The sequence below is a fragment of the Sebastes umbrosus genome, chromosome 1 (genome assembly GCF_015220745.1).
Source record: "Sebastes umbrosus isolate fSebUmb1 chromosome 1, fSebUmb1.pri, whole genome shotgun sequence".
Lineage (NCBI taxonomy): Eukaryota > Metazoa > Chordata > Actinopteri > Perciformes > Sebastidae > Sebastes > Sebastes umbrosus.
Genome location: NC_051269.1, coordinates 730,001 through 749,981, shown reverse-complemented (window position 1 = coordinate 749,981; position 19,981 = coordinate 730,001). Strand labels below are relative to the sequence as shown.

Sequence of the window (19,981 nt, the reverse complement as noted above, 5' to 3'; positions counted from 1 at the left end):
GTACAGCTGTTTATTCAACTTTGTATAGCAGTAATAATAAAATAATAATAACAACAGCAGCAATAATGATAATATTGAGAACAGAAGTTTTTCTTTACCTTAGAAAAAGTTGGTTGACAAATAAATCTTACGGAAACTTTTTTCACAACTTTCAATCACATTTCAAGTGAATTTAAAGCCTTAAATTGGAATTTTTCAGATAGATAGATAGATAGATAAGTAGTGATAATGAGTTAAAAGTAAAAATGTAGGCCTATGCCATTTAAACGTGTGCATCCATACAATGTGCAAGTTGCTACTCGGTATGTAAAATGGATGTCATTATGAGTCGTAAGATCAAAATATATTTTATTATTATTATAAATTCAGTCAAATATCAGTAAATGTAGTAGAAGTAGTCGTAGTAGTACCGGATGTGTTGAATTATTCTTTTTATGCCAGTCCAGCGAGGTTTCATGATGACACTGACATTATTTAATTTTTGTAAATAAAAATTTAATAACATTTTTTGTTTTTTTAAACATTCAAAAATCATCAGGTGATATTTTTTGGCAGCTAATTATTTTTGGAAACCTTTATTTAAACAGTTTGCTGTGTGCTATACATCTCTAAACTTGACATTACTTTGACCCCTAAATGTGTCAGTTGTTGAAAATAAACTAAATCACTTTTTAATCTGAGTGAATTTTATTTTAATAAAATGAAAGTATGCATGGCGGAAAACCTGTGGTGTAGGGTTTAATGTGTCTAACTTTACAGACATTTGCTTCCGGTCCATTGTGTTTTTATCCGACGCAGAAAGAGTCCCGGGGTGAAACATGCTCAAGATTTATCGTTCCGCTTTGTAAAACCGTATTCCCTGCTGTCTGTGGCTCACTGGTAAACATACAATTACTGTTTCTATCAACTGACTGCAAATGTAGAGCGAGTCATCTACTAACAACAAACAATTAGAATAATTAATTAATAATTAGTGTTAATAGGAAACTCTAAAAACAGAAGAAAAGACCAAATAGTATAATAATAATAATAATTATTATTATTATTATTATTATTACTATATACACAAAACCAAGGTTGAGACTATCCAAGAATAAAATGATTATCAATTGCATTTGAATTTTAAAACATAATGATTATGACAAATTAAATACTACTACTACTACTAATAATAATAATAATAATAATAATAATAATAATTATAATTATAATAATAATAAAAAAACACCTATTTCTAATCATACATTTATTATTTATATATTTCCGTTTGGAGTTCCATTCAGTTTCCTTTGCAGCAAAGAAGACTTCATTTCCCATCGTGCACCTCGCGGGGCGGTGGACTTCCTTCCTTCCTTGTCAACATGGCGGCTCCTTTGACACTACTTCTGATTGTAGCCGTGACGGTCCGTGCCGCTCTGTACAGATCCAGTCTAGCGGAGCTGATCTCGGAGAGAGTGGAGGTGGTGTCTCCGCTGACCGCCTGGAAGAGAGGTAAGCGGGGTGCAGCGGCTCTCTGGGGGGTCACTCTGTCGCTGAGGCGCCGCTCCGTGTTCTCCTCTGCTCGGTGTGGTACCCGGTCACTGAGTCCAGTCGGTAACCGGTTTAACCATAAAGAACCTAAATTACCGATTACATCTAGAAACCCCACTGACGGTTTATTGAGGAGAATATAACAGCTTTGTTGTGATTTATGTAGTTTAAGATTTAAATGAGTTCTGACTCGTATTTCCGTGTTTTTTCTAATGGAGGTTCTTCATTATGATTTCTGGGTCAGAGATGATGATGATGATGCAGCAACCAGCCAGAGAGAGAGAGTCTTTACCAGAGGCTTCACCAGAGGCTTCACCAGAGTCTTCACTAGAGTCTTCACTATAGTCTTCACCGGAGTCTTTACCGGAGTCTTTACCAGAGTCTTCACCAGTCTTCACTATAGTCTTCACTATAGTCTTCACCAGAGTCTTCACCAGAGTCTTTACCAGAGTCTTCACCAGAGGTTTTACCAGAGTCTTCACTATAGTCTTCACTATAGTCTTCACTATAGTCTTCATTATAGTCTTTACCGGAGTCTTTACCGGAGTCTTCACCGGAGTCCTTACTTGAGTCTTCACCAGAGTCTTCACCAGAGTCTTCACCACAGTCTTCACCGGAGTCTTCACCACAGTCTTCATCCGGAGTCTTCACCGGAGTCTTCACCGGAGTCTTTACCAGAGTCTTTACCAGAGTCTTCACCAGAGTCTTCACTATAGTCTTCACTATAGTCTTCATTATAGTCTTCACCAGAGGCTTTACCAGAGTCTTTACCAGAGTCTTTACCAGAGTCTTCACCAGAGGTTTTACCAGAGTCTTCACTATAGTCTTCACTATAGTCTTCACTATAGTCTTCATTATAGTCTTTACCGGAGTCTTTACCGGAGTCTTCACCGGAGTCCTTACTTGAGTCTTTACCAGAGTCTTCACCAGAGTCTTCACCAGAGTCTTTACCAGAGTCTTCACCAGAGTCTTCACCACAGTCTTCACCGGAGTCTTCACCACAGTCTTCATCCGGAGTCTTCACCGGAGTCTTCACCGGAGTCTTTACCAGAGTCTTTACCAGAGTCTTTACCAGAGTCTTTACCAGAGTCTTTACCAGAGTCTTCACCAGAGTCTTCACTATAGTCTTCACTATAGTCTTCATTATAGTCTTCACCAGAGGCTTTACCAGAGTCTTTACCAGAGTCTTTACCAGAGTCTTCACCAGAGGTTTTACCAGAGTCTTCACTATAGTCTTCACTATAGTCTTCACTATAGTCTTCACTATAGTCTTCATTATAGTCTTTACCGGAGTCTTTACCGGAGTCCTTACTTGAGTCTTTACCAGAGTCTTCACCAGAGTCTTTACCAGAGTCTTCACCAGAGTCTTCACCACAGTCTTCACCGGAGTCTTCACCACAGTCTTCATCCGGAGTCTTCACCGGAGTCTTCACCGGAGTCTTTACCGGAGTCTTTACCGGAGTCTTCACCAGAGTCTTCAGCAGAGGCTTTACCAGAGACTTCACTATAGTCTTCACCAGAGGCTTTACCAGAGTCTTCACCAGAGTCTTCACCAGTCTTCACCACGGTCTTTACCGCGGTCTTTACCGCAGTCTTCACCGGAGTCTTTACCGGAGTCTTTACCAGAGTCTTTACCAGAGTCTTCAGCAGAGGCTTTACCAGAGACTTTACCAGAGTCTTCACTATAGTCTTCACCAGAGGCTTCACCAGAGTCTTTACCAGAGTCTTCACCAGAGTCTTCACCACGGTTTTTACCGCAGTCTTTACCGAAGTCTTTACCAGAGTCTTTACCAGAGTCTTTACCAGAATCTTTACCGGCTAACATGAGGGGTGGAAAGTAACTAAATACCTTCCTCAAGTACTAGTTTAAAGTACTTATACTTCACCCGAGCACTTACTGTCCCTCTATTACTACAGTTTAATTTAAACTAGTGTACTTTGACTGTGCTTTACTTGTCCTACAGCTGTCAGTAGGGAGCAGTTTTCAATAAGATCTTCAGTAACGTTACTCAGACCCGAAATACCACAGTATATAAATACTCCATTACAAGTAAAAGTCCTGAATTCAAAATGTTATAATGTATTTGTGAATATATTTTTTATTTTAAATATAGTTTAACTAAAGTTGTCAAATAAATGTAGTGCAGTAAAAAAATACAATATTTACCTCTAAATATTGATGTAGTGCTGATGAAGTGGAGTAGAAAGTACCTCAAATTTGTACTCTGATTAGTTCCACTACGGAAGCTCTACATGCAACCACTTTAATTTTTATCTCAGTTAAATGTTGAATCGATTACTATTGATTGAGTATTTTTACACAGTCATTGAGTCTTTCCTCCACTTCTGTCTATTTTTTATTATCACACATTGAGTAGACAATAAAATGAATATAAATAGAAAAGATAGAAATTTAAATGGATCCCCATCATCTTTCACTTTAAAATCCTGTTGTATCAACGGAACAAGAAACGTTAGAACAAATCAAACACAAACATGAGAAAATAAGTGAAATCATTTGAAAGGGTTGACGATTAAATCGTGCAATGAAATAAATAATGATAATGATGATATTGATCTAATAATAATGATGATATTGATCTAATAATAATGATGATATTGATCTAATAATGATGATATTGATCTAATAATAATGATGATATTGAGCTAATAATGATGATGCTCAGATGAACAGAAGCTGGAGTCACCACACGTTTCTCTCTGATAGTCGTAGCGATGCATGGACACAAGCTCAGTCGGTGTATGAACGCATCACAACAAACACAATGAACTGCAGCATAAATGTCAACATCAAGGTTTTCTACTGAAACACTGAGGAAATACTTGATAAACCTATCAGACGTCTGTCATTAAACTATTAAACGTTAAATGGCTCCAATATAGAGGCAGTCTTTTAGCTTCTATAAGGTGCAAATGTTTCAATTATGTAATGAAATATTGATTAATTTAACAAAATCTGAAACTTTCTTTTGGCCTTTTCAGCTGTGGTGCCTCACCCTGAAGTGAGGGCTGCTCACACACACACACACACACACACACACACACCACCACCACCACCACCACCCTTCATGAATTGTTCATTAGGCTGCTGTAACAGGAAGTTGCATTATTGTAGACATTCATCCGATCGACTTCACCCTCGGTGGGTGTTTTACTGAGGACCACAGGAAATGCAGCGATGAGATCTACGGGACGTATTTATCAGTAGAGTGTTATGTACACACTGTGTAGTGTATTGATAGGGGACCCCTATTAACCGTTACACCGCTGAACGGCATGCTGGGTACAGCTCGTGCTCCATCAATGCGCGTGTGAGATTATGCCGCCAGATGAGGTGAATACTCCAGCGTTGCCAGGGGATGTAACTGTGACAGGACAGGTGTGTTGCTGAGGACTCGAGGAAGCTCAGAGCGGTTCTCCAGAAAGCTGCCTGCAGCATCACCGACCCAATCAGCAGCGTCACTGACCCAATCAGCAGCATCACTGATCCAATCAGCAGCATCACCGACCCAATCAGCAGCATCACTGACCCAATCAGCAGCATCACTGACCCAATCAGTAGCATCACCGACCCAGTCAGCAGCATCACCGACTTAATCAGCAGCATCACCGACCTAATCAGCAGCATCACCGACCCAATCAGCAGCATCACTGACCCAATCAGTAGCATCACTGACCCAATCAGCAGCATCACTGACCCAATCAGTAGCATCACCGACTTAATCAGCAGCATCACCGACCCAATCGGCAGCATCACCGACCAAATCAGCAGCATCACTGACCCAATCAGTAGCATCACTGACCCAATTAGCAGCATCACTGACCCAATCAGTAGCATCACCGACCCAGTCAGCAGCATCACCAACCCAATCAGCAGCATCACCGACCCCATCACTGACCCAATCAGCAGCATCACTGACCCAATCAGCAGCATCACTGACCCAATCAGCAGCATCACTGACCCAATCAATAGCATCACTGACCCAATCAGCCCATTCTGAACGGACACGGTGACGACGACCAACGCTGCATAATGAACCTGTTGTTTTCTTTGTTTGTTTGCAGTTGTTGAAGGATTGGCTCTGCTGGATTTGGGAGTCTCACCCTACTCTGGAGATGTTTTCCATGAAGTGAGAGATGCACACACACACACACACCTCCATGTTTAGAGAAAAATTCAAATTAAAAAAAAAAAAAATCCATCAGTATTTCACAATCAGAATCAGATTTATTACCTGGAAGGTTTTCACATTTTTGGTGCATAACAATAAAAACGGGAAGAGAAAATAAGAACAATGAAAACAAGTACTGCAAAAGTCAAGAATCAGAAATAGAGAAAAGAAAAATCTACAAGAAAATATAACTGCATTAAAAATGAAAAGAGCTGAACAGTGTTTGAAACGAAGAGGATGGAATATGCAAAATATTGTATAAAGTTTTTCTTCTAGAATGAGGCAGTAAATCAGAGAGGTTCATGTATTAAAGATGCAAATACAACATTATTCTATTTTCTCAATCAAGGAAACCAAACCAGCTTTTAAGTAGAAGAGGTTTACGTGGCAATTCTATTTGTTGGTATGCTAACATTCTGCACAAACATGCATGTTTCCAATAGACAAACCTCTATGTAGTAGTAGTAGTTGTAGTAGTAGTAGTAGTAGTAGTAGTAGTAGTAGTAGTAGTAGCAGTAGTAGTAGTAGTTATTGGAAAATATTGGAAAGAAGATTTTTGCTTTAAAGAGAGACATCCCGTCAGAGATCAATAGGACAATATCCATCAGTAGAAATGATGTAAAAACATGAATTTGACCAGATCGTGCCTCATAAACACACCGATGTGTAGATAAATGTGTCTTATTGTCACAACTGCATGTTTGATCTTTTCTCCTCAGACTCCTCTCATCATCTACCTCTTCCACTTCTTGGTGGACTACGCAGAGATAACATTTATGGTGAGTAGGAACATGCTCTTTTTTTTAATATTTCCAGCACAATAAACATTTCTGTTTTGAGTCGGAATAAAACGCTACTAAAAACAGACTGAGGGCGCCTGGTTAGCGCAGTTGGTAGAGCGGGCGCCGATGTAACAAAGCTCAGTCCTGACCGCGGTGGCCCGGGTTCGAATCCGGCCTGTGGCCCTTTCTGCATCCACTCTCTCTCTCCCCCCTTTCCAAGACTCTATCCACTGTCCTGTCAATAAAAATGCTAAAAATGCCCCCAAAAAAAACTTTAAAAAAAACAAAAAACAGACGGAGATGCTGATTCTTCAGACTTCCATCGTATTAAATATACGGGAGGATTTTCTGTAACGATGGGAAATCTCAGCAGTCAATACTTTAATTTATACCGCTCCTTCTGTGATAAGACATGTCTGCCTCCAGTGATTTGAAACTAAACTATATGGTTATTTATTTATTTAGTTCTAGTTCAGAGGCTCAGCTGCTCAGTCTGTCTTTCTGTCTCGTTAGTTGGCAGATGTGATCACTGCTGTGGCTCTCTACATGACCGTCAACGACTACAACAAACAAGTGGTAAGAGAACAGTGATGTGTCTTCAGATATACAGAGAAAATGTGTTCAAAAAATAAATTGTTCTTTAAAGGGAAATTCCAGTATTTTCAACCTGATACACCAAGTTGGCAAAAACTGTTTTATTGTCTGAGTGGTATCAAATAAAAGTAGTATTATGATATTGATATGGACATGTATGATTATTGATCTCAACTACATCATCTGTCTACTATCTAACGAGAACTATATTCTGGTTTCACTGCTACATGGCCAAGCTCTAATCAATAAATTATATTTTCCACAGATAAGACATAAAGACATAAAGTTTGACTTGACCTGTTTGATGCTGTTACAGTTCAGAAAGCAGAAATATGCCCTGGAGGCCGACCGCTACCCCCTCGACTGTCTGGAGCTCATCAGGAGCCCCAAAGAAATGTACTACATCCCCCTGAAAGTAGCCATGTTGTAAGTAACACACACACACCTCCCACAGTGGGATCACAGTGGGTTCACAGTGGGATCACAGTGGGATCACAGTGGGTTCATAGTGGGTTCACAGTGGGTTCACAGTGGGTTCAGAGTGTGATCACAGTGGATTCACAGTGGGTTCACAGTGGGTTCAGAGTGTGATCACAGTGGGTTCACAGTGGGTTCACAGTGGGTTCACAGTGGGTTCAGAGTGTGATCACAGTGGATTCACAGTGGGTTCACAGTGGGTTCACAGTGGGTTCAGAGTGCGATCACAGTGGATTCACAGTGGGTTCACAGTGGGTTCAGAGTGTGATCACAGTGGGTTCACAGTGGGTTCACAGTGGGATCAAAGTGGGATCACAGTGGGTCCACAGTGGGTTCACAGTGAGATCACAGTGGGTCCACAGTGTTCTTATTGAATGTAAATATTGGTTCATGGTGGTGAAGGAAATACCTCCACATCTTCTTATCAGACCAGTAGTCATGTGGTTCTGTCTTCACACTGTTTCCTCTATCATAGTTACCTGTTGAACCCGTTCACCATCCTGTCCTGCGTCGCCAAGTCAACCTGTGGCCTGAACAACGCCGTCATCAGCCTCTTCATCCTCTCTACAATAAAAGGTACAGTTTGTGTTGGATCAGGAGCCATCAGTGCCCTCACATAGTCTGCACATCAGCTGGGACATTCAGATAAATGACAGCAAGTACCAAAGAGAGACGGACTGCTGCAAACATATTAACAATAATAAATATTAATACACAGCTTTGTTTAGTACTCAATTCTGATTGGTCAATCACGGCGTTCTACGGTCTGTGTTATTTCTTTATAACAGACCATTGCTATGTATAGCAGACTGTTGCTATGTATAAAAGACCGTTGCTATGTACATTAGACCGTTGCTCCTTACTCCTTCAGGGTGAAGCGGGGGGGGGTTTCGCATCGCCCTGAAGGGGTTTGACCGGCTCACTGTACATTATCCGTTGCATAATGAATAATATTAAACTACAAAATGACATTTGGCTCCGACAGTTTGATTTAAAGCGTGACGTGATCTTTCTAAAGTCAGTCCACAGGTTTGGATCCATAACTGAGTGGGACACGACGGTTTTCTGTAGGTTTTATTTTGTAATTAAATAATGATATGTAAAGAAGAAGTGATTTCACTGCAGGAGACATCCCAGTATTGTATTCTAGTAATTGCACTTGACTGTGTGAACTATTTAAATGTAGTTTCTCCTCCTGTTTGTGTTGCAGGAAACATTTTGCTGAGTGCCGTATTTCTGTCCCTGGCCACCTATCAGTCCATCTATCCTGTCACGCTGTGCGCTCCAGCGCTGCTCTACCTGATGCAGGTATGTTGTTGTTGTGTATGAGTGAATGGACACACGGCTGTTTAAAGAGTCTTAGATTAAATTATTGGATATAATCTCCTGGATTTATGTCTTCATTAACATCCCTCCTCCTCCCCCCCTCCCCAGCGTCAGTACATCCCGGTGAACTTCCGGCGGGTCAGTTTCTGGTGGTTCATCACTCAGTACGCCTTCATGTACCTGGGCAGCCTGTTCGTCATCGTCTGCCTCTCCTTCTTCCTGCTGGGCTCCTGGGACTACCTGCCGTCCGTCTACGGGTTCATGTGAGTTCACACTGTGGAAAACTGTTGGTACGATGGATGAATTCAATCCAACCTCTTGTGTGAGGGAGTTACGTCACAGCACGCCAGTGAAATGCTAACATGGACGACTTAAGTGTCAAAGAAAAACACAACATCTTCTATTTAACACATTTCTACTGTTAAAATATTGTATTAAGATATAAGATATAAGATATTCCTTTATTAGTCCCACAGTAAAAAAAAAAACAAAAGTAGTAAAATATGAACAATTTAAATAGAATGAAATATAAAAATAGGAACAACATAAACAAGGGGAAATATTAAAAATTGGAACAATTGATTAACATTAAACAGACTATTCACACAATTGCACAGGTGGAAATATGATATTGCACAGTGAATGGAATGAAGTTGCACCTGAGTAGTATTGATAGATATATTACCTTAATAATAATAACATTGTTTGGATTAAAGATTTAGAATAATCATCTTAAGCGTGGCTCAGCGTCTGACGGAGCTTTGAAATAATCAAACCTTTAAGCTTTCTGCGAGCAACACAGTTAAAGTTATGTGAATAAACATTTATTAAAAAAAAGTGTGAACATTTTATTTAAAATATTTAAAAGATAAAAGAAAATCTATTTAATAGCGGGTACATGGGTTTCTGATTTTTAATTTTTATTCTGTAAATCTTATAATCTGGAAAGCACATTGTGCTTATGCTTGAAAAGTGCTATATACGTAAATAGAAAATATTATTATTTGGAGATTGTGATCACTCCCTCTATTGAAATATTATGTTCCCCATCCTCACAGCAGCAGTGTCTTCTTCTCTGTCTGTATACAGGTGAAGAAAACAGCAGAATGGGCATTAAGAGTCTACGTAGTCTGTAGAAAGTGTGCTTTACCGTTAAATGTCCCTCTCAGTTCACATCGTGGTCACAAGTCTTTGATAATCGTTGTTTAAACATTGTATATGTTTAATATTGTCTGATTGTGTGACCGTCTGTCCCCTCCAGTCTCTCAGTACCAGACCTGACCCCCAACATCGGACTCTTCTGGTATTTCTTCGCTGAGATGTTTGAACACTTCCGCCTCTTCTTCCTCTGCGTCTTCCAGATCAACGTCTTCTTCTACACCATCCCTCTGTCCATCAAACTCAAGTAAAGTCTTCCTCTCGCTCTCACTCCATCTCTACTGCCGCTGCTGTGTGTTTGTTATTCTTTAATGTGAATCTGTGTCTGTGTTCCAGGGAGCACCCAGTGTTTCTGATGTTCATGCAGTTAGCTGTGATCTCCATCTTTAAGTCTTACCCCACGGTGGGAGACATCGCTCTCTACCTGGCCTTCCTTCCTGTCTGGAGTCACCTGCACCGATGTGAGCGGATAACACACAACATGTTGTATATTAATGTATACTAAATATCACAGGACTCACAGTACGTCTTCAGTCAGTAGTCGTCTTGGTTTCATTGTTGTCAAAGAAACCCCGACAGGGCGATGCTGACTCTCACCGACCTGTCGGGGTTTATTTCACAACAATGACCTGCTAGCTGTACATTATCTCGCTTATTACACGGCTACTTACTTACTTACTAAATCAGTAATTAGACACAAAAATGGTCCACCAGAGTCCGCACATGAAAACTGCATAGCAAAAGTCTGTTACAGTATACGTAGCAACGGTCTGTTATACACAGCGACGGTCTGTTAAACATAGCAAAGGTCTGTTACAGTATACGTAGCAACGGTCTGTTATACGTAGCAACGGTCTGTTATACACCGCAACGGTCTGTTATGCATAGCAACGGTCGGTTATACATAGCAACGGTCTGTTATACATAGCAACAGTCTGTTATACGTAGCAACGTTCTGTTATACGTAGCAACGTTCTGTTATACGTAGCAACGGTCTGTTACACACAGCAACTGTCTGTTATACGAAGCAACGGTCTGGTATACATAGCAACGGTCTGTTATACGTAGCAACGGTCTGTTATACATAGCAACAGTCTGTTATACGTAGCAACGGTCTGTTATACATAGCAACGGTCTGTTATACGTAGCAACGGTCTGTTATACATAGCAACAGTCTGTTATACGTAGCAACGGTCTGTTATACGTAGCAACGGTCTGTTATACACAGCAACGGTCTGTTATACACAGCAACTGTCTTTTATACGAAGCAACGGTCTGTTATACATAGCAACTATCTTTTATACGAAGCAACGGTCTGTTATACATAGTAACGGCCTGTTATACATAGCAATTGTCTGTTATACACAGCAACGGCCTGTTATACGTAGCAACAGTCTGTTATACGTAGCAACGGTCCTTTATACGTAGCAACGGTCAGTTATAAAAAAATAACAGGCCGTAGAACGCTGTGATTGACCAATCAGAATCGAGTATTCAACAAAGCCTTGTAATTAGCTAACGTTAAGCATACAGCTAAGATAAGATCATTCTTTATTAGTCCCACAAAGGGGAAATTTGCAGGATTACAGCAGCAAAGGGTACAGTGCAACAAAAAGAGGCCTCAGTAAAAAACAAAACAAGATCCAATAATTAAGCAAGTCAATAATAAAGATACAGTATAGTCAGTAAGTAAACAGTAAAAAACAGTATATAAAAAATAGACTGAATGAGTGGTTGGGTTCACCTTATTGCACATATGAATATGAAATATGAAATGTTGATATTGCACATGAATGAGTGAATGGATGAAATGTTAGTTTTTTCGCTTTGTGCAGTCTACTGGGAACAGTGAACAAGAGTTTCTGGCAGGGATTCTGATCCGAGACCCTGATCCAATACTTCTATTTACCTAATTACACCGCTGCCCAGAGCTCACTCAGTCTGCAACCTGAACAGGAGATCAAATGGAATTTAATTAATCCAGAAAGATTTTGTTTGTGCTAACGATGCTCAGTACACATAGTAAAAAAAATAATTTATATATAAATATATACTGTATATATATATAACAGCGGCTGATATGTTGATTAAATATGATTGTGATTTTTCCAGTTAATGTCACCACAGACACCCAGTTCATTATACTGCAACAGGGCTTTAATTAATGGGACACAACCACCACTGTGTGACCTCATTCAGTGATAGAAAGTGACGTAACAGACATTTATTTAAATGAAAATCTTCCAGATTATTACATTACTTTAAATTCAAACAAGATTTAATATCTGTGACATTTTCTTGTTTTAACAACAACATGCAATAAAATAGAGGAGCACAAAAAAAATCTGAATTTCAGACTCTGTGTTGATATAATAATCCAGAAGAGGCGTCACATTAAAAACAGTCTCTGTCTCTCCTGGTTTCTCCTCCATTCAGTCTTGAGGAACATCTTCCTGGTGTCCTGCGTCCTGCTCGCCTGTTCCGCTCTGTTCCCGGTTCTCTGGCATCTCTGGATCTACGCCGGCAGCGCCAACTCCAACTTCTACTACGCCATCACCCTGCTGTTCAACGTGGCACAGGTAGGACGGTCTGGACTGATCCCAGCCAACAAATACTGAGACATATTAGCCCCAGTAAAACCGCTTCAGTGTTAAAGCAACCAGGTACTGTATACATACAGTAGATATGTTAATCCTTTGAGCTGTAGAGGTGAAGGTTGGAAGGTGGATGTTGTTACTGTAGGACAGATCCACGCTAGCTGTTTCCCCCTGATTCCAGTCTTTGTGCTAAGCTAAGCTAACCGGCTGCTAACTCCGGCTACATACAGACGTGAGAGCGATATCGATCTTCTCATCCGCCAGAAAGCAAAGGAATGTATTTCTCAAAATGTGGAACTTTTCCTTTAAAGGTCCAATATTATAAAAAAGTGACATTTTCATGGCTTTTATATTATAAAGCAGGTGTAAGTTCTATATAAATACTGTGAAAGCATTGAAACGCTTAATCCATGGAGAAATACACACAGCCCGTATTCAGAAACTTTGCATTTGAAACAAGCTGTCAGGATTTCTGTCCATTTGTGATGTTACAAATCTACAATACTTAGACCATTTCAAAGTTTTAAACATAAACATTCTAATGTGTCCCAGTCTATTTCCTGCTGCAGTGGATGTGAATGTCATCAGCTGACAGGAAGTACACATGGACCCAAGCTGTTGCCTAGCAACGCAAGTCTGTTGCAATTCCATTGAAATGTACTAAAACAGAGCGTTTCAGACAGAGGGTAAATGCAGGTATATTCAAGCAGACAACATTACGAAAATAAAAGGTTATTTAAACATTAAAGCATGTAAACATGTTCTAGTAGAAACCCAAGATACAAATATGAACATGAAAATGAGCATGATATGTCCCGTTTAACTGGAACGGACCTTTTAGAACAGAGAAAATGTACATTCTATAGATTGTTTTTATTTTATTTTTCATTGCAGTAAGTCATCTTATTAAGGTCTCGCTGATGTTGTTATTTTGTATTTTTCCTTCTTTCGGGCTTGCTTTTACCATTATTTAAATCAATTATTAATGATTTATTTAAATCAATTATTAATGATTTATTTACTCCTTGAGGAATTCATCAGTGTCTTAATATTTATCTCCTCTCAGATTCTGCTGGTGTCGGATTATTTCTACGCCTTCTTGAGGCGAGAACACCACCTCAGCTACGGGTTGTATCTGAAGAGGAAAGATGGCTCCGAGGCGACGCTAGTCTTGAAATAAAACCCACATCGGCAGCTGGCTGGCAGCCTCGACCGGGACGGGAGGAACTGCTCGAGGTCTCGCTGATCCTCAACGGGAACAAACACAAACTGAGGAGGATTAGAGACTTTTAGCCTCTCTGGTCCTCAGACATGACATCAGAACATTAGCACACATGCAGGAAGTGTGTGTGCTACGGCGTCATATGCAAAGAAATCACAACATACTACATGACCGATGTAGAAATCTTTCTGCTGCCATGAGAAACAAACAACTAAACATCTCTTTTCTGATTCTCCTCTTATTTTGAAGCCTCACTCTTACCTGGAACCTGCGAGGGTAGCTTTTATTTTGAAGCCCTCTTCCTCCTGACAGCTACTCCTAGAAGCATTTTATTTTGATGCTCTCTGCAGCTCTGTCCTGGACAGCTTTTATTTGAAGCGCCAACCCTCACGCAGCTTTTTTTTTCTGGAAGGAAACCTCACTCTGCTGGGGCTTTTAGTTTGAAGCCTTGTTCCTTCTTAAACTCAAACAAATCATCTAAATGTGGGAAACTCCCTCTGATTTGATATTTCCTGATATATCCAGCTCTCTCTCACACATTTTATTTGTGTTGTTTCACTTTTACCTGGTTACATTTGTGTTTGAACTGGTTTGCTTTGTGGTGGGAAAATAATGTGTAATGGTTTGTGTGGAAGCCTTAAATGATCCATTTCTCTCTCTCTCTCTCTCTCTCTCTCTCTCTCTCTCACCACTTTCTTACTGTCTCCTCTATTTCACACCGTCTGCTCTTTAAAGTGGAAACAACTTTTCAACGTGTCTGTACTTTAACGAACAAATTCCATATGATCAGTGTTGCATCTCATCTCAAGTGAAAACCAGTCAAACCAGTACGAACCTCCTCATGGGAAACACTTCCTGGGACCGTGAGAGCTTCACACATATTTCTCTAAATACATCAAACCCAGAGAGCAAGTCTGACAGAGACCACAGTGAATGTGTTCAGCAGGTTAAAGAGCTGCTGCATCCCTTTGTGTTTTCTGTTTGCAGTCAGTAATCAAACGTTAGAGCTCACAAAGTCCACCAAATGAACCGCTAACAGCTAACGGCTAAAGTTTCCTATGTTCCTCTATTTCTGCATGTATGATCAAAGTTATTTATAATGAAGTCATTGTTAAACTTTTAAAATGAATCGTTCCCTGAACGGGTGAAGATGAGATTGGTATCTCTCCCATGTGTGCGCAGTGAATATGAAGCTACAGTTACAGTTAGCTTAGCTTAGCACAAAGACTGGAAACAGAGGGAAACGGCTAGCCTGCCTGTGTCCTAATGTTGTAGGATGTTTGTTTGATGCACTTTGATTTTTGTGCAGATTAAAGCAACCAGATATAACGTGTTAGTTAGTCAGAGAGCTGTAGAGGTGCTGGTTGGTAGGTGGATGGTGTTAGCTTAAGACAGAGCCAGGCTAGCTGTTTCCACCTGTTTCCAGTCTTTTTGCTAAGCTAAGCTAACCAGCTGGAGCTTCATATTCACCGTTCAGACATGAGTGGTTTCAGTCTGAACATCTAACTCTCCACCAGAAAGAGAATTAAGTTTATTTCCCAAATAGATCAACTTGTTCTTTAACTTCAGGATTTGAGATGACACGAACGTTATCTTCAAGTAGGAAACCGAAATCTACCATCCTGTTCAACGTCACTCAAATGCAGCATAAACGCCTCATTGTACTCCTAGTGAGTTGGTACTACACGCTGGTGTGCTCTATACAGCTACACACTGATCATCATAGTACATGTTTACCTGTTAATACAACAAATCTACATACTTGACCATTTTCTACGAACAGGAAACGATACAAACGTCTCTACAAACGTTGAATATTTTATTGTTTTCTTCTCTTCTGAAGTTTATTTTGATTCTTTTTTTTTTTTTACATCTGTGATCTCCATTTTCCTTTTTGCATTGCATTGTGGGAGAATAGTGTCCATCAACCCGTACTGCATACTGACTTTTTGAGTTCACTTAATTTAGTGACTTTCCCCGTGTGAACACAGGACATGCTGCTTTAGATCAGTGTGTAACGTGAAGTTAAGACACCACCACTCATGTTTCTTTCCATGTGATAACGTTTCTCCTCAATCTGGAAACCAGAGAACAAAGACTGTAATCAAGAAGAAAACATGTCTGCCTTTAGTAGAAGCTACTGACATACAACTACTTAAAAATCTTTCTTTAATGATTTAATTCACACCCTTAAACTAAGCCTTAAACAGCCTCAGAAGTGTTGGGACTCTGAGTTAAAGATTGATTTTAATGTTTTATTTTGACGTCCACAGATGAATGTTTTTGTTTAATAATTGTGAAAATAATGATAGAATTAACAACAAAAAAAGACTCACTGAAATCATTTCTACATCAGCAGCTAAATACGAGCTAAAGGTTTATTATTGTAAACAGGTTTTCATGTGAAGTTCTGTGCAGATATTAACTGTGAAACACAAACACAGAGACGAGTCTGTTCAGTTGCTCCATGTTTTTTAAAACCACTTTGATACCAATGAGTGAAGAAATCTGTGATATTTATTTATTTGCTGCACTAAAACTTTGCAAAGAGATTTAATTTGTTTTCTTTGTTTATTTAGATTTCAGAAGGAGGAGGAGCTCTATGGTTGTTTTATACTGTATATAAATAGGAATGTGTTTGGTTTTGTTGCAGCTATTAGAATGCAAAGTTTGAAAGGGGTGATGTTATATTTGATGAATGAGTGAACATGTCATAAATAATGATTATTAAACTTGAGGTGTTGGTTTTAATTATCATTAATGATGTGAATGCATCAACATTTTCACTTTGTTTTTTACATTAATTTTTGGTTGGATTCATGCAGAATTTAAAATGTAAAGTCAGATATAACACCAGTAATATTTCATACTAAAATTTACACACAAGAATAACACATTTAAATTTGACTTCTGGCCAAACTGAGAGTCGACAGCTGCTGCTCTCATCAATCGAAGAAATGAACTAAATTCTGCGTGTCTTCATCCCCGATGAGTAAAACATTCATTAAGTCTATTTACATGGAGAGGACATGAAGTCAGTAGGAGTCGTTGTGGACCGGTCCATCTACTTGTGGTAAAGTTTGTTAAAGTTGTATTTTAGTCTGGACCAAAGTGAAGGACATTCCCATCCTACAACTCTATCAATACACAACTCAACATAAGAGTTACCAGAAGGACTCCTGTTGAGGGTTTTACCTCCTAACCAACATGTGACAGGTGTGAACCTAAAGACAAATGTTTCCTACTCTGCAGCTTGGAGCGTTTTAGCTGTTTTAGCCACGCTAGCAGCAGACAAGATGTCGGCTCACCTCTTTGGTTCAGACTGAAATATGTCAACAAGTATTGGATGGATTAACATGAAGAGGAATGCTACTGGTTTTTCCTCTAATGTCATCAGCAGGTTGACAGTTTGGGCTTCTATATGTTGACAACTGTTGGATGGATCGCTATGAGATGTTTGTACAGACACTCATGAAGGATTCATCTTCATATATATATATATATATATATATATATTAGGGCTGTCAATCGATTAAAATATTTAATCACGATTAATCGCACATTTTTTATCTGTTCAACATGTACCTTAAAGGGAGATTTGCAAAAATACTTAATACTCTTATCAACATGGGAGTGGGCAAATATGCTGCTTTATGCAAATGTATGAATATATTTATTATTGGAAATCAATTAACAACACAAAACAATGACAGATATTGTCCAGAAACCCTCACAGGTACTGCATTTAGCATAAAACAATATGCTCCAATCATAACATGACAAACTGCAGCCCAACAGGCAACAACAGCTGTCAGTGTGTCAGTGTGCTGACTTGACTATGACTTGCCTCAAACTGCATGTGATTATCATAAAGTGGACATGGCCCCTTTTAAGGGACCCCTTTGAAAATGGCCATGACAGTTTTTCCTCGCCAACATTTAGTGTTAGATTGGAGCGTTATACAACCTCCTTAGTGACAAGCTAGTGTTCATTTCATAGCTCATATAATGCCAGTATCTTCACTCTAGCTTTAAAACTAAACCGCTACAACCTAAAAATCACAAGTTGCATTTGTTTATATATTTATGATAATTATAATAATATATATATAAATATAAACTATAAACTATAAACTATAAACTATAAACTATATATATATATATATATATATATATATATATATATACACACCCACCCAAACACACAGTGTTACTCTGAAGTTCATCCCCTTTAAACACGTTTAAATTGTGTTCTTATTCTTTGTTTTATTTTATTTGTACGGTATATTTTATATATTAATTTACTTGCTCTTGCATTTATTTATGTATTATTTTGTATTAATTTAACTATTATACAGATGTTAATCAGCTTTTATGTTGTTTTTTTAAATGTTTATTTCTTTATGTTTTTGAAGAGGAGATATGAATGATGGTGTTGGGACGTGGCCAGCTGTTTCAGGAGGCTGTGAAGCGGATTTGAACGCGGCCCAAATATTCCCGGGAAAAGAAGTTGCCGGCCCTGCGCCTCCGCTCAGAGAAGGGTGTGTTTGTTTTAAATCCCGGGCCGCTCCGCTTCACCCGTCCCTGACGTCACCTTCACACTGGCCCACCGACCCTCAGCAGCGGGGCACATCAGACCGAACGCTCCGCTCTTTAGCCCCGCCTCTTTAAACCCGACCGACCATTGAGGAGGCGAGACGACGGCGGCGGATTAGAATATTCATTCATTTTCGCGGGCTTTGAGCGTCACGTGTTTTTTTCGCGCGAAAAGCGACTCTCGGCAGGAAGAAGAAGAAGAAGTTTCTTCATCAGAGACAGAGACAGACGGAAACATGGCGGTGAGTGTGAAAACCTGTAGAAACAGACTAAAACTGCTCCGTGTTAACGGGTTGAACGTGTTGAACGTGTTTACTGAAGGAACAACTCGTTAAATGAAACTGAGTAAAGTTTGTAGTTTGACTTCTCTGCTGTTAAAACGTGTGATGTTTGTGCTGTAGTCTTGATCACAACAGTGACAGAGAGGAGAGAGTCAGAGCTGCTCTCTGATCACAACACTGAGTTAATACTGATCTAAAGTTAAATCCGCTTTCAATATGGGATCTATTATAGTTCAGTCTCTTGTTGTTCCTAACATGATCAATAATCATCTGTGTCTGTTTGTTTTGTTCTGTTGCTGTTAGAGCAGACTGACCATGTGGCTGCTGAGATACATAAAGATCAATAAAGAGAATCCGTCCGTTTACATGATGAACAGTTACTTTAACACAGATACAATAACACATAATGTCTCATCGTCCATCCTGTATTATTTAATATAACTTCATGTTTGATCTCTTTGTGACTGAGTTTGAACCACATGGCTGCCAGGAACCTGACTTGTCATTATTCATATTTCATCTCCATCAGTTATTGTCACTCATTTCTCTCTAGACTACCATGGTAACAACATTACACACGTCTACACACGGAGTGCAACACCAAGCACCTTAGTCGGGTTGTGTTTTTGTCTTGTATTAAATTCAATTATATGTTTTATGTATGTATTTTAAATATATATATATTTGTATATGGGAAGATGTAGTTTACTCCCAGAATCCTATTTGTGCAAAAGAAGGTGAAATGAAGTTTAAAGTTAGCTGATAACTTTAAATCTGTGGATGATGATGATCAGACACAGCAAAGCGAACTCATCTTTCCATTAAACAGATTATTAAAAATGAAATATCACAGATTAAAAACAGATATAATTTAGGAGTATTGCACAGTAAGTAAAAACAAATTATTAAAAACATTTTTCAGGTGGTAGAATGATCTAATAAGTTAAAACCGGTGTTGTATTATATGTTATTACTATGAGTATTGCATCATGATTTTAATGTCCCGGCTGGTTGAGGTGGAGCTAATTTAATCTACTTTACTGGGTTGCTTATGTTTATGTAAATTAAATCTTAATAACTGTCAAATATGTGTAGTGGAGTAACAATATTTTCCATGACAACGTAGAGATATGGAACTATAAATGAGCATCAAATAGAAATACACAAGTAAAGTAAAAGTACTTTATTATTAATCAAAATTAATATTTCAATTAGGTCTTTATTGT

The 19,981-nt window shown here is 39.0% G+C and overlaps 2 protein-coding genes across 2 annotated transcripts in view; both read left to right on the top strand.

Annotated features, from left to right (window-relative positions):
• Window positions 1–1,361: 1,361 nt before the first annotated feature.
• On the top strand, window positions 1,362–16,630 carry pigu (phosphatidylinositol glycan anchor biosynthesis, class U). The gene is made up of 12 exons (XM_037786365.1): window positions 1,362–1,491; window positions 5,617–5,681; window positions 6,443–6,502; window positions 7,019–7,081; window positions 7,416–7,525; window positions 8,052–8,152; window positions 8,787–8,884; window positions 9,011–9,165; window positions 10,164–10,307; window positions 10,397–10,521; window positions 12,497–12,639; window positions 13,724–16,630. The coding sequence occupies exons 1-12, from the start codon at window positions 1,362–1,364 to the stop codon at window positions 13,835–13,837; spliced, it is 1,308 nt and encodes a 435-aa protein (XP_037642293.1). The 3' UTR covers window positions 13,838–16,630.
• Window positions 16,631–18,559: 1,929 nt separating this feature from the next.
• The window catches only part of mcm2 (minichromosome maintenance complex component 2), a 20,993-nt gene continuing 19,571 nt past the window's right edge, over window positions 18,560–19,981 (top strand). The window contains exon 1 of the mRNA XM_037786322.1: window positions 18,560–18,716. Within this exon, the coding sequence (XP_037642250.1) occupies window positions 18,711–18,716 (6 nt within the window). The 5' untranslated portion in view covers window positions 18,560–18,710. The remainder of the gene's footprint in view (window positions 18,717–19,981) is intronic.

Excerpts from the sequence above, each read along its gene's own strand:
- pigu (XM_037786365.1), top strand. The coding sequence starts at position 1,362 with ATGGCGGCTCCTTTGACACTACTTCTGATTGTAGCCGTGACGGTCCGT. Across the intron at positions 9,166-10,163 it reads CCGTCCGTCTACGGGTTCAT|TCTCTCAGTACCAGACCTGA; the intron begins GTGAGTTCACAC and ends TGTCCCCTCCAG. Across the intron at positions 12,640-13,723 it reads TGCTGTTCAACGTGGCACAG|ATTCTGCTGGTGTCGGATTA; the intron begins GTAGGACGGTCT and ends ATCTCCTCTCAG.